Source organism: Macrobrachium rosenbergii, chromosome 11 (assembly GCF_040412425.1).
Source record: "Macrobrachium rosenbergii isolate ZJJX-2024 chromosome 11, ASM4041242v1, whole genome shotgun sequence".
NCBI lineage: Eukaryota > Metazoa > Arthropoda > Malacostraca > Decapoda > Palaemonidae > Macrobrachium > Macrobrachium rosenbergii.
This window is the reverse complement of record NC_089751.1, coordinates 2,286,647-2,302,241: the sequence shown is the minus strand read 5'-3', so window position 1 is coordinate 2,302,241 and position 15,595 is coordinate 2,286,647. Positions and strand designations below refer to the sequence as shown.

The 15,595-nt window shown below is 36.1% G+C and overlaps 1 protein-coding gene across 1 annotated transcript; it reads left to right on the top strand.

Moving 5' to 3' along the window:
• Nucleotides 1-4,390: 4,390 nt before the first annotated feature.
• On the top strand, nt 4,391-15,478 carry LOC136843541 (uncharacterized). The gene is made up of 6 exons (XM_067112073.1): nt 4,391-4,547; nt 6,874-7,550; nt 12,782-13,093; nt 13,262-13,459; nt 13,651-13,734; nt 13,897-15,478. The coding sequence occupies exons 1-6, from the start codon at nt 4,490-4,492 to the stop codon at nt 13,924-13,926; spliced, it is 1,359 nt and encodes a 452-aa protein (XP_066968174.1). The 5' UTR covers nt 4,391-4,489; the 3' UTR covers nt 13,927-15,478.
• Nucleotides 15,479-15,595: the final 117 nt, after the last annotated feature.

The following is a 15,595-nucleotide window of genomic DNA, read 5'->3' as shown; positions in this document are numbered from 1 at the left end:
GTGTGGAACAGAACTTAATTAAAGCACATTCATTGCACTCAAGCATTTTGTCTTAATATGTTTCACATATGGAATCCAAGTCAGCTTGCTATCGAAATTCCACCGAAGAAACCTAGTTTTCACCGATGCATGGAATTCTCTGCACACGTATGAACACATCTAGATCAGGATCGAATCCTCTTATGCGACAAAATTGCAAGATTACCATTTTACTAGCTAAAAACATAAACCATTCATCTCTGCCCACTTTACTATGTTATCAATGCAGAGCTGAAGGCGGCTTTCACCCACTGTCAACATTGTTGCTGGAAAAGATAACGAAAGGTCATCAACAAAGAGAGTATATGTTATATCTGGGGGGAATTATTTTGGATACCCCATTGATAGCCAGGGCGAACAAGGTTACACTTAGAACACTCCCTTGTGGGACTCCTTCTTGGATGAATGCATCTGATACTGTTGCTCCAACCTGAACCTGAAATAACCCATGTTTTAAAAATGCCTTGATGTTAAGAGGTAAATTGCCTCTCAGGCTACATTCGTAAAGAACCCTCAGAATGCCATATCTCCGTGTTGTATTATTAGCCTTCTCAAGATCAAAGAAAACAGTGATGTGATCATGCCTGTAAGCAAACGCTTCCCATGCTGAAGATCCCATTCGAACTAACACAGTTGTGGAGTCCATACTTTAAATAGCACACTGAGCAGGTGACAGATATTTACCACGTTCCAAGTGCCACATCAAACGTTCGTTCACCATTTTTTTCCATGATCTTACACGGACATGATGTCAGTGCAATGGGATGATAATTCTCTGTCTTGAAAGGATCAATCCCTGGTTTCACGAGCGGCAGTCACTTAACATCTTCCGTAACTTAGGGCAGGTATGTTCTCGAATAATACTGTTAATGAGGGTTATTATGGAAAATCTGGTATTTTTGGGGGTATGCTTAATCAGTGAATATGTTATATCACCAAGTCCAGTCTAATTGAAATTCTCTCATAGTAAAAGATACATGGTACGGTTCATTCCTTGATGTATTAAAATCTGTTTCTACCTGTTCCATTACTCTTCTCTGAGCTGAATAGGGTCTGTCATCATTTTGCTTTGCAACATTAGCAAAATGATTAGCAAACTTATTTGCCACAAACCAAGTATCTGCTACTTCAATACCTTTGATCTTGATAGCTGGAGGTTGACAAGGAGTAAATTAGCCTGATACTTTTCTAACTCTCTTCCGGACTCAAGTCAGGGGTGCTTATGAATTTAGTGAAGATATGAAAATTGGCCAAAATTCCTTTCATGCCTGTTTAATTTCCATGCGGAAATGAGCTCTTGTTGTTTGAAAATCACATTTTCGCCGGCGATATCTGGTGAAAACTTACCTCACAGTTCTAAGAGTTTCCTGCATTTACAAGTCCACCAGGGAGCTGGTAGGTGGATAAATATGCTTGAGGTCTTAGGTATTCATTGAAGACCAGCCGGTCAAGTGATTGGTCACCCACCTAAAAATATATTCCATAGTTGCCCACTGGTCACCAGCTTAGGAGGTTGCAGGTGGTCGGGAGCTGGTCATAAGTCCAGTGTGACGGGCTTTAACGCAAAGTATGAATCTTGAAGTGTTCTTCAAGAGGAACTATAGAATTTTGCATGTTTCGTTAAAGATTTAATTTGAAGTAGGATACTGAACCTAAACTCAGACTAACCATGTAAAATAACACAGTGAATGAAGTGCTGTACTCAACAAGCTTTTCTGGAGCATTAGCCTTTGGTAAGTTACGAAGGCGGAAAGTTTGTTCTGAGCAAGTACACCTATTACGATTTTAACTGATGTTGAAAGTATAATATTCTGTATTTAATCAGTATCAGCAAATGGGTGTTACAGACTAATACACACACAAACAAAGCCACTCCAACATCTTCTAAAAACATAACAGACACCTCACACGTCTCGAACTGTCGACCTAACCGCTCAATTCTCCTCGCTGCTGGGAGAAAGGGAGCTGGGGATTTGGTAAGATACATGTACACATGCGCTACCGGGGTCTAAGCGATGTCAGGCACGGCAGCCGATCGAGGCTACGGTCTACCCCAACGCCAAATCAAAGTCCTTCAAAAGAAGGCATCGTGCTTACCCCATATAAAAAAAAAATAGGAAAAAGCACGTTAAAAGAAGAAGGAGAAGTTATAATTGTCCAAATGTTATTCCAGACTTTGGTTTTTTCAGCTAAACGTATTAATCCATGGAATCCTAGCTCTGATTGACAGGCAAAGGTATCGTCTTAGCTGGCGCTCTTATATTTATTTGTTTCTTTTATAATTTTATTTTCATTATAACATTTACCTCTTTGGCAAATGGCTGTTACCGGTTTTGAAAGAGTGGTATTCAATCTGGAATATAAATACAGGAAAGATACTATCGATAGACCATATTTCTTAAAACAGATTACCAATACCTCTAAAGTGACTTAATTTTATGTTTACGTTACTGGAAAACATGTTTTATCATAAATAAATGCATTCATAGTTTAGAAAGTGATTAGTAAATTTCATCTGCTTAATTCTTCAGATAGCCAAATAAGGAACAATGGAGATGCGTATTTTGAGTAACGAAGGCAACGATATTTCCTAACAAAGTCAGGTCTCATTATCACACCGGATCATACATACAGACTTACTTACTTGGACGGCAGGACTCGAAGTAAACGTTCTCAGCTCTCTCTCTCCCTCTCTCTCTCGTCGCATGCGCCCGTGTATCTGAAACGCTGCCAAAAATTACTTTGGGCTCTGGTCCCGGTTTGCTAGCGTGTTCCTGTAATGCGTGTCTTTAATTGATTTCGCGTAGTTCTTAATCGCCTTGCTTCATACCCTGCAGCTTTTGCATCTAGGCAATAAGTGGCAATGCAAAATAGTCCTCTCGTCTGTTTGCCGTCACACTTGTTGACTGCAAGGCTGATATTGATTTTCAAGGACGTGACCTTGGCGTCGTATTGATATATCATATACTTGAAATGGCTTCACACGCTACTCGATATTGGTGCTTTAATGCCAAGATCGACTATGTAATTCGTGATAACTAATGCAACTATGTGGAATTGGTTAAAAATTTATTTTCAGTGGGATCCCAATGACTTAGAACGTCTTGCCCATGTAAATAGAAAAGATTCACGTTGTAATAATACCTCTCTGTCTGGATGGAACTGGAAAGATATCTATGCCAGCAAGCATCGATAACCTCCCCAAGTTCGACTCTCAAACCCTCAAAATCTGAACTGGACATTTCTCCGAAAAGACGTGTCCCGTTTTCCATCGCTTGGCTGCAGTGAGATGTAGCTATTTACGTTCTTATTTTCCTTTACATTATTTATCCGGGCAAGACCTTGCATCTACACACAGATACACGGTTTTACTTATTCATCTTAATGTGATATAACTTGCCTCTCCGTAAAGGCTATTACTTCTGTGACATCAGAAACAAAATAAAATGGTTCCTGTGTGTCTCTGTTTTTTCCTTTTTTTTTACGGGGACGGAAAGCTGTCATTCACTTCAAGAGTTCTTAAAGCGAGATCCCCCCCAACCATACTTTTTGGCCTCTAAGACTTATGACCTGTATTCAGTTACAGAGAATTCAAACGCAAATCAGTTACAATGAACGGTTTCTCTTTCAGTTTCAGGTCAATATTTGAAAAAATTTCGCACTCCTTCGGCAAGCATGAGGTTGTTGTTGTCACTCATTACCGCTTATTTCTTTGCAGTTGCTCGGCAGCAGGTCGCAGGTATTTTCTGCATTTGCAGCTTTTCGATAGAATTAATTTCCTGATCCAAAAAAGTCGGGTACTTACTCTTAAGATAAAACAATGATAATGGCTGTATTATTGGTAATATTGCAATATATCTAAGTGACGGATAGTTTTTGCAATGCATCCATATTGTTCTCACATAATTTATTTTATTGTGAAAGAAGAAATAAAAAAATGCACATTGAATTATGCACTTTACTAACCAATGTTTACTGTGAACAGACCACGGATTTCCGGGCGCCGTGGTTACGCACGAATTTATTGGAGCAAATCTAGTGAGTCAGAGGATTTCCACTTTATTTTGGAAAGTTTGATCATTTTAAATGTGAAGATATACGTGACCGCAAGAATAACATAAGTCTACATTATTATGGGAATCAGGATAATTAACAGGACACTTGAATAGAAGTTGTCATAGATCACGAGCGGCAATTCTGGTCGATGTCCTTCACGTTTGATCAAGATCCAGCACATTGTAGAGACTCCCATCCTGGAAAGGCCCCCCACCCCCACCACCAATCACCAGCCAGCCCGGCTCCACATCGACTGAAAAGTTGCACCACATTCCAGTTGCACTGTTGCGGTGCTTGGAGTGGTGCGACATAGGACCGTGGCGATTTCGCTCGCCGCATTTTTATGATTATTGGCTTTTGAAAACTGTAATAGAAATACAAAACGGTGACTACCATGTTTGGGATTAACGCCAGAACGACCGTCGATGAAGACGAAATCCACAGTGAAGCTAGTAAGTTGTTTGCTTGCTTGCTTGCTTGGTTGTCTCTTTACTAGTATGTGCAAGGCCACAAGGATATTCCTTCTCTATGTATACGGAGCATTCTCCGTAATACAAACATACGCACTCATTTCAGGAATTTTGAGTTTCATATATATATATTTATATATATATATATATATATATATATATATATATATATATATATATATATACTATATATATATATATATATATATATATATATATATATATATATATATATATATATAAATATATATGTATATATATATAAATACACACACACACATATACACACATATATATATATATATATATATATATATATATACATACATATACATATACACATGCATATAGCCTTTAAGAGGAGAGCAACACCTAAACAGGATTGGATGGATGTTTGAGAGTGAGCGGAAAGGGATACTCTTAACATTTAGAGAGTGAGATACTGCTTGCAAAGTATAGTCTTGGTTCAGAGGCTCAGTCTGAATAGGGGAGTTCGACACGTCATCTGTGAGTGGCTCCTGGTGACGTTTAAACATGCACGTGGCAGTGATCGTTCAGTTTCCTTACTTGAGAGCCACTTACTGTCAGGAAATTGCTTACACACACACACACACACACACACACACATATATATATATATATATATATATATATATATATATATATATATATATATATATATATATACTGTATATGTGTGTGCAAACATTTACATAAATACACACATACACGCACATACACACACACATATATATATGTATGTTGTATGGAAAATAGTGAATGAAAAAAGTTACAGAAAAGCGGTATTTATACCAGAAGATCCATCGGTCAGCTGTTAAGTCACTCCAATTGACTTAACAGCTGACCGATGGATCTTCTGGTACAAATACTGCTTTTCTGTAAATTTTTCTCATTCACTATTTGCCTGAGAAGAGAGACAGATTGGTCTCTGAAATATAGCCTTTATTTTCCACATTTTGCCATTTCTATGGGCTCCCTTATATTTAATAGAATTCTGTTTTAACAGAAAATATTTCACAGTCATATATACTGTATATACACACACACACACACACACATATATATATATATATATATATATATATATATATATATATATATATATATATATATATATATATATATATATATATATATATATATATATATATATATATATATCCTATACTATTGTGGAACGACAGGTAAGTAACGGCCGTCTCATTTCATTCCACTCTGTGGAAGCTACCAGACAGGTGGTGAGATGGGGTTCTATCCCAAGCTCCAGATTTCCGTGCAAATAATCATAACTGAAGAGAAGTTATTTCATCTTGGTGTTTTAATTGTGTGTGTGTGTGTGTGTGTGTGTGTGTGTGTGTGTGTGTGTGTGTGTATGTGGTACAGGTGGCAAGGAATAAACAACAATTGGTTTGTTACCGAGGATGAAGCTTGGTGATTGATCAGGGAGGCTGGGACTGGGTGAAAGAGTACGAATGTCTCAGTACAGTGACTGTATGGGCAAGATTGAATTATTATGAAAGTTCTCGGGTGACTAATAATCCTCGTCTAAAGCAAATATCTGATTTGGTCTTACTGATCTGCGGTCAACCTTTTGTGACTGAGAAAACTTGTTTTTTTTATGCGGTCCCTTAACAAATCTTAAACACATTTTTAGAAAAAACAAGGAGAGGTATCAATTATAAAGAAACACCAGAAAAGTGAAATGGTCTTAGTCCTGTGGAGATTTTGCCAACATATATGATAAAGATATTATTCTGGGACTTTTATTTTGCCAACATATATGATAAAGATATTATTCTGGGACTTTTATGAGGTATTGGGCTAACAAATAAGCCTGTGCAGACCTTTGCACTGTTAGAACCTACATTGTAAAAGCGTGATATATTTTATTTCTGATTATCTATAACAGGCTTAGAAACCATGAGGTAAACCATTATTGTTACCTAATAAGTTCAATCTCTCACTACCAGTAGAGTAAAATCCTTCTTAAATTGTTGTAACTATCCTTGCTATAATTTTGCTCTTTCTACATATGTAGTAAAGAGATGAAATGTCTCTCATTTGAATATGTAAATATATTCATATATTTTTTCTTCTTTTTGTAATATTCGGTTCTTTGATGAGATTTCTTACATTAATGGATTTGGAAAGACCAGATCAGTAATAATCCTATGGTTTTGTATTTTATTTTCTTATCAGACTTTCAGTTTTATAGTGATGATTATCTCGTAATCCGACCTACAAGTGCAGCCTTTTTAACCTTTCTTTTTCCCTTGGATCTTTGCAGTTCAGAATGGAAGCCAAGGCAGGCAAAGTCGATCGCATTCCATTCATGCTCGTGATTCGAAGAATGATGGTAATAACGGTACTCAGAAACAACTCAGTGACAACGAAGATGACGAAGTCGCATCACTACTGAGGTCAAAAAGTTCCTTGTCTCTGCCCATCAGGAGTCTCTCTCCTTTTCGGGACGCTCGCCCGCTGACGAATTCTTTAAACGACGATAATGGTGTGAGTACTAGCAGAAGCAACACGCCTGAGCTGACAATGGAACCATCAGAACAGGGCAAAGAAGAGGAGGAAGAGGAGGAATTAGGAAAAGATTTATTTCAGCTCCAGTTCAGGAAGTCTTTGCTGAAAGCACTGAGTTCTTTTTCCGGATCAAGTGAGAAATCGAAGTCATTCCTTGCGGCTAAAGACGCTGACCTTCCTCACGCACCCCTTGCAGACCAGAAAGGAACAGAGTCCCAGAAAATACAGAAAGTTTCTGTTGTTCCCAAGAAATCGAAAGTTAAGAAGAGGAAAACAAAGCATCTCGTCGAGGAAGTGTCTGACCAAAATTTAATCAGTAAAGAAGTCTGCGAGACCCGTGTTAAGAGGAAAATGATTACGAGGTCATCTGCTGCAAATTTTGTGAAGGATTCGACTGATAATTCTACATATCTCAATATTTCACAATCTAAGGTAAACACTAAGCGATTTTAGTTTTCGTTCTACATTATTTTCAATTTATCATTGTCCTGGCTCCTTGGGATGACTTATTATTTACAAGGTGTGTTAAGTACTGGTTTAGTGTTTAGTTCTCATATTTTTATCTTCGAAGACTCTCGTAAAAAAGGAAAAAAATTCTTCTGTCTGATTAAAAGGGGGACCTTTCGTTCATAAGCCCATTTTCTTGCATACCCTTGTCTGGCAATTTTTCTGGTCTATCATCACCATACGACGAATTTTATTGGTAACTCAGTTAACTTCCAGTGCTTTTTATTCCTCACCTCACCTCATAGTATTCTTAATACTCTCAACAGTGAACATCACATCGAATACCTGATATACATTACCACCCTTCACTCTTGTATCATTCAAGTCTATTTTTTTTGCAAACGACACATATCACGTCAAAATATTCCAACATTTAGCCATTACTTATACAGGGCCTCATTTGCTCTTTAGCCATTTTCTCTGCATTCTGTTACTTCCAGAACCATTTCCTGTCACTCATACAAGTAAGCCTCTTCCTTACATTCACTTCAAACATTTCATCTATATATATATATATATATATATATATATATATATATATATATATATATATATATGTATATATATACATACATATATATTATATATATTATACATATATGTATATATATATATATATACATATATGCAAATTTCGTTGAATTCTATGGCTTTTTGATTGTTGACCAACTTCTTGTTAATTTGACAATATTTTCTGAATCTTCTACGTTCTTTCAAATTCAGTTGATGGACAAAAAACGAAGATTAACTCTCTGTTCCATTTACTATAAACACAACACCACAGTCGTGACCTCTTCAAAGTGTATAATCTGGATGTTGTTGTTGTTTTAGATTTAGCTGGCCTTGTGCCAGCACAGGCTCTTGCTTCTAGAGCAGCCCGTAACTCTATGTTCATGATGAGTCTGTGAGATGGGTAGGTTAATGAAAACTTTATTATGATACATGAAAGTGCTTTTGGTGGGGGGTGTATAATCTGGATAGCGCCTTGTTGTTTTGTTACAGTGTGCGGACGGAGATGTAGCGTCCAATACAATAAATCATTATAATATCTATAAGTCCAAAATAAACAATTTTAATTTGTTTGCAGTTATTAAAGTTACAACACAATAAAATTTATAATAAAAACATAATTTACTCTGTGAAAAATAATGAAAACAAAATCACGTGTTCCGGTGGTAACAAACAAAACAGAAATGGAAATGCAGGTATCATACGGATTACGGGGTTAGGGGGAGTTGGAGAGGGGGAGGAGAGAGAAAGCGCGTGATTTAAAAGGTGTTGCTGCCGTTGTTACGGTTGTTTCTATTAGCGTTGTATGTTGTAGGGCGTCTGCTAGGTGGGAGTGACCTTTCCGCTTCTAGTTGTCTGTACACTGTAGGTTTAAGTAAGAAAATGCTAACAGATTCAGCTATGATTACTCTATGGCGAATATGTTCTGTGTAGATGATGTCTGTATTCTCCACTAGGTCTCGTGTCGTAGGTTTGCGGTTGTGATGGTCTATGTAGTGTTGGCGGATGGATCCATTATTTCGATGGGCCTATAGGCGACTTTTTAGTGTGGTGGAAATTAGACCAACGTACGCTTTTTCGGAGGATTGGCACATCCGCTCTGGGCAGGTATTGTTAAATTAATGAGTTGATCAACAATCAAAAAGCCATAGAATTCTACGAAATTTGCATACAAGAAAACTTTGCCTGAAAAAGCATATATATATATATATATATATATATATATATATATATATATATATATATATATATATATATATATATATATATATATATATATACACACACCTAAAAATATATATATATATATATATATATATATATATATATATATATATATATATATATATATATATATATATATCACCTCCTTAGTGCATTCAGGCTGAAGGCATACAATATATATATATATATATATATATATATATATATATTTATATATATATATATATATATATATATATATATATATATATATATATATATATATATATATATATATATATATATATATATATATATATATATATATATATATTGGGTATGGCTTTGGAATACACCAAGGAGTTGAAAGCAAATTCATCTTTAAAAATTGTCAACGGTCGACTTGTAAAGTTGATCATAAACCTGGACTGAATTCCAGGATCTTGAGAGAAATGGGCAAAGCTTGTGTTATGATGATTATCCCTAGTGACCCAGATTCATACGTAATCAAAAACGTTTTGTTGAATAAATTGACTACACCTGGCTACAATGAATAATTTTCACCTGTCTGCCCTGAGTGAGTAATCATGTAATCATACACAATACACTTTTCAAAACCATGCAAGGCAATATAGATAAAAATGATGTAATAAAGGACATGTTTCATGGGGACGAATTTGTCTTCAGATGAAGTAAATGCAGTAAGGTTTACAAGTGTATCGGCATAGAATAAAAGGCACAAATGAATAGATGAAGTCTGAAAGGAATGCTGTCCAGGGCTGATTGAATAGGTATTCTGAGGTGTTTTAAAAAGGGGGCTATTTAAAACAAAGACATATCTAAACGATAAGGGAGTTGAGGAGAAAGAGTCAGTTAAAGGATGCTAATGATAGTTCCTGTTTAGAAAGTAAGGAGAGCAAGTAATTGGTTGAGGAATGGAAAGGCGCCAAATGTTCAGGGGACTGTCAGAGACGATATGACATTTTTATGAAAGTGCAGTTGAGTGGCACAGACAGGGTTCCTGTAACGTGCGGGGAGAGGAGGTGGGGGGTGGTTTGGCTGAGGAAAATGTTTAAGGAAACGTATGACAGCAATCATTTTTCATTTGCATGCTGTTGAAGGTTATAGGTGGGCGATGACTGTGAATGAAAAGGGTTTAAAGTTGTGAAGACAAATTGTTTTTGTAACGAAGAAAAAATTGGGATTAAAAGGAAGAAAAATTGTTGGGACATTACTTAGTATAACCAAGAAGTTGTATGGTAGTACTCTGGATTAGAAAAGTAAGACAAATGACAGGAGAATTAATAGGGAAAGAACGGTTTAAGTTTAGACAAAGAAGTGTGAATCATTTGTTCATTAAGAAATTGTTGACAGAGAAATTTGAGAGCGAAGGTTAAAAGCTGTGAAGACATTGAAGAAGCTTATGACAAAGTGCTTTGAGATATATTTCAAGGGCTGTGAGGACATAAGATGTAGAAAGTTATGTACTGATATCTATGACAAGTTTTGAGATGGAATATGTACAACGAATGACAGATTTGACATGACTGTGGAACTGAGAGGGTTCGTTATATAGTCATGGCTATTTGATACCTTTATGAATGGTGTAAAAGTTAAGTATACTTTAGTTGACTAGGGCCAAATGAATGTTCGGCGGGCTTGTAAGGTGAAGATGAATACAAAATGAATATAAACTGTGATAGGAAATGCTTATGGTCTAGGCTGAGAAAACAGTGACGATGAAAGGAAAACTTTTTAAGGGGATAATTATTCTCTGCCTGCTAATGTTTAGAGAAGCAAAAAGGGCACGTGGTTGAAGAGAATGAATGGAAATGAAGTGTGTTACTGAATGTGAAAGAAAACAATTTGAATATAATGAGATGAATTGCTTTTGTAGTAAATAAATCAGAAGGATTACAAGAGTGAATAATTTTTCGATATAAATTGCCAAAAAGGTTAATATTTGTGAGAAGATGAATTTGTCTTAATGAAGAAGAGCCAGAAATTGCTGGATATAAAATGGAAGAGGTGTTAGAATGGAAAGGCTTCACCTTATATATATATATATATATATATATATACAGTATATATATATATATACATATGACGTTACCACCGCGCCATCTTGATGGCGCGGTGGTAACGTCCACTGGAGTCGTTGAATGGGTCCATGTCAAGGGTTCGCGTCCCAGTGGTACCTGTTCATTTATCACTTATATAAATTCCCCTTCGGTGATAATTCTCCATCGGAGATACTCTCGAGGTAGCGTGAATTTGATATTAAACGACATTTGTAGCTTCATGATTATATATATATATATATATATATATATATATTTATATATATATATATATATATATATATATATATATATATATATATATATCTTCTCTCACTAAACCCATCTTTAAACAAAGGGCTACTTGAATTTAAACACTGAGAAGCAAAACTAGACTTTATTGGCAAATTTAACGAAAGTGACTCAGCAAAAGCTACGGTCAAGAAATGGAGTGATTCACACCCCCTATCAATGGAATTCATAACTAGAGGAAATACTGTTTCACAATCAAGCATATTATTAATTCTATACCAAGCAATACTAGCGAATAACACCCTGGTCATCAAACAAAGTAATAAGGTCATAATTATTCTAGACCACAATATATGTCATATAGTATGTAAGAGTAAAAACACCACGTCCCAAATATTCGTCCTCTCAGGACGAAACTCGAATTCCTGTTGAAAGAAACATATCATTATATTAAAACCTGAAATGGTGTTCATTACATACATGTTCAAAACAGAAAAATGTCTAATGGAGCTTTAAATGGGAAAATTCATTATGTAGACATCGATCAGTTTCACTGCTTCCCAACCGGGGGTTTTCCCTCTAAAGTCTGGAAAAGATATAAATATCACTGGGAGATCTTACTAACTTTTTCTATGGCCCAGATAATGTATCTTCATAGTGGCGGTTTCTTAAAACACTACACCAGGCTAAAAGCGCATATCAGCCACCCAAGATTGAGGCAGTCTCCCTGTGAGAGTCACTGTTCCTCTCATAAATATCCCATGGAAGATCACACACACACACGCACATACCCTACCGGAACCTGGGCACTTCCGGCGGCATTGGTTCAACGATCGATCATGCTGTCCCCATGCACTTCGATCGTGACAGACCCAAATGCATATATATATATATATATATATATATATATATATATATATATATATATATATATATATATATATATATATATATATATATATATATATATTATATATGTGTGTGTGCATATATATATATATATATATATATATATATATATATATATATATATATATATATATATATATATGGATACACATATAAATATGTGTGTATGTATGCCACGATACTGAAAATATTAACATAAATTTCATGTTTCTTTTTTTGTAGATACATATTTTCAAGGCTGCTGAAGAAGGTGACCTTGGAGTAGTTTTGGAATTACTCCCCCATACTGGACCTACTATTAGGAAGGGGAAGAGGAGACAGTCCCTCCTGCATGTCTCTGCAGCCAGAGGACAGAGTGACGTTGTTATGCACTTGCTGAATTTGATCAGTCCCAATACTGTCAACAAGGATGGTCAGACACCAGCCCACCTGGCAGCCATGAATGGCCACACACACATATTGAAAATACTGTTCACTGATAAAGAGTTCGATCCTGATCTGAAGGATAATTGGCAAAGAACCTTCAGAGACTTGGTAAGATATCATCTGACGACAGTTTTGAACCTTCAGAAACTTGGTAAGATATTATCATTTGACGACAGTTTTGATTCTGCCTACACTCTCATGTCTGATCCTTTTCGGACAGGGAAAACAATTGCAATTCATGTTTTTAAAAATTCCCTCCTCTCTCTTGTCTCTCAGCTTGTAGCCCCGCTCTTCGAAGCATCTCTTCTTGGAAACAAGAGGAAGATCGAAGTTTTGCTTGAACTCGGAGCAAACCCTGACTATCATGCCGGAAAACTAGTTGAAGGAATACTGTCGCGCGAGCTTAAGGTAACAACAGCCCGGCAATTAGCTGCTGCCATTTATGGAGAACCTTTCATTAGAGTTTACTCAAAGGTAAGTATATAAGTTTATAATCTAAAAATTAGATTCGATAGGTAACAAACATGGTCTTCTTGAAATATGTGAGGTACTTTTGATATGAAATATCAGTTTTTTGGCAGACCGCTTTCACAGCTGTAGAAATATTCTCAGGTTAGTTAGCCAAGTCACTTGATAACTAAAAAGTAATTTTCATTTTGTTGCAGAAAAGGAAAGAATCTGCCAACGGCCTTAAAGTTACATTCACGAGGATACCCAAGGCCAATTCAAAGAAGCTGAATTCATTACAGGTACACCCAATCCATCTTTCAATGATATAAATGGGAAATATTAATTTGCTAGTCAAGTGTTTTGTTATTTTTGAGGAAACGTAGCAATATGTAGTGTTTATCATTTTGTTCATATTTATTAATATAATCTGTTACCAGTGACACTTTCTTCATTTTTTTCAGCCGTGTGTGCCAACAATGTTCCTCGTCTGAGAAGGATGTATATTCTGAATCATGTTCTAACAGTAAAAGTTTAGAAATATAACACAGCAAATGAAACACCATTGGCAAACATCGGTCCGTCCCTTGATCTCTGGAATAATTTATCAAACCGTACACTGCAGCTCAGGTTACTCTATTCATTGTTCATTCTAGGCATCTCTCTGTCATTTTCAGTATTGGCCAGTGCCCCGGTCATACTCACTCTAGCAGGGGTTACTTAATGTAGTAAAACCATATTGTTTATCTGTGCTCTATAGATATATGAAAAAGCAGAATGTTTCATTCCAAAAGCAGAGAGAAAAAGCTCTCGTGCATTGCAGTCGTCCGTTGGTTTGGTGGCAAGCATTTTCACATTATTGTGGAGGAGCTATCAGGTGACTAACATGCACTAATGCGAGGTACTGAAATAGTCTATTGATTTCGTTTTCACTGATGTCCTGTTTTCACGCAAATGTCATAAGCGGACTGTTTTGGCAAACTTGCACCGACAGACTCACATCCACCGCAGTTCATCAGAGCTTGACAGAGAACTAAATTTGCTCTGAATGAGCTTGTAATTCTCGGTTGATTTCGTTACTTGTTTTGAAATAACCTTTTACAATTCCTCGGTGAACTGCTGGCCTGATATTTGCTTGTCATGGCCTCTGGGGAACATTTAGAGTTCTTAGAATCTGTATTCCGATAATGATAAATTTCAAACAGAAATACTCTAGGAATCAAAACTGTAAATAATCTGTTTTTATTTGCACCATGCGCACTATTCAGTATAGTGATAATAATATCTCAAAGATAACTTGGATAAGAATGACAACCTTTTGAACAAATAAGAATATTCACTTACTCGTTAATCAAAGCCAGTTATACAGACGCTGTGGTCCGTAGTGATCTCGCTACCATCAGCCAGCAGGTACGATTAAAGAGTAAATGAATGCTCCGGTTTTGTAAAATTCCATTAGATGTAAACTATCTCACGGTCAAACGAAAACATTGATGAGTAGTTAGTTAGAGCGTTATTTAAGACTAAGCCAGCCCTATGCCGGCAAGGGTTCTTGCTTCTAGATTTTGATGCAAATGATATTTGAGAATATTAACGATTGTCAGCATTGGTTCTCTTTGGGTCGATGTGACAAGAGCAAGCTTTCGGCATCCTTTAGCATTGCTACTAACTTTGCACCGAGTAGGAAAGGTTGTTTTTTCCTTCTTTTTCTTTTTTATTGGTGAATAAAGAAGTCCCCCAAGTCCATTAAACCCAAGCGAAGTCGCAGACCATTTCATTTCCGACGCAAAAACAAGATTAATTGCAACAGAGCAAAGTTGGTTAGGAAAATGCTAAAAATGCTCAGAAAACGGGTCCTTGGCTGTTTCATCCTAAGGCCTTCATTTGAAAAACATACGGGATTAACTTTTAACAGCTGGTAGAATAGAGCGATTTAGTACTATTTCTAAGAAGTACTCTTGAGAAATGTAAGTGTGAACACATAAAATGCGATGAAAAATTTTGATGTATCACTGAAAACCCTCTAATATGGTACATAAAAACTTTATGGCACCAATGAAAAATGTACAGTTCACTCACTCAGAGGCATACTTCAATACAATTATCTTTAGTAATCAAGTGAATCCAGATGCTTGTGATATTTCCAGTGGACCCTAGAAAATT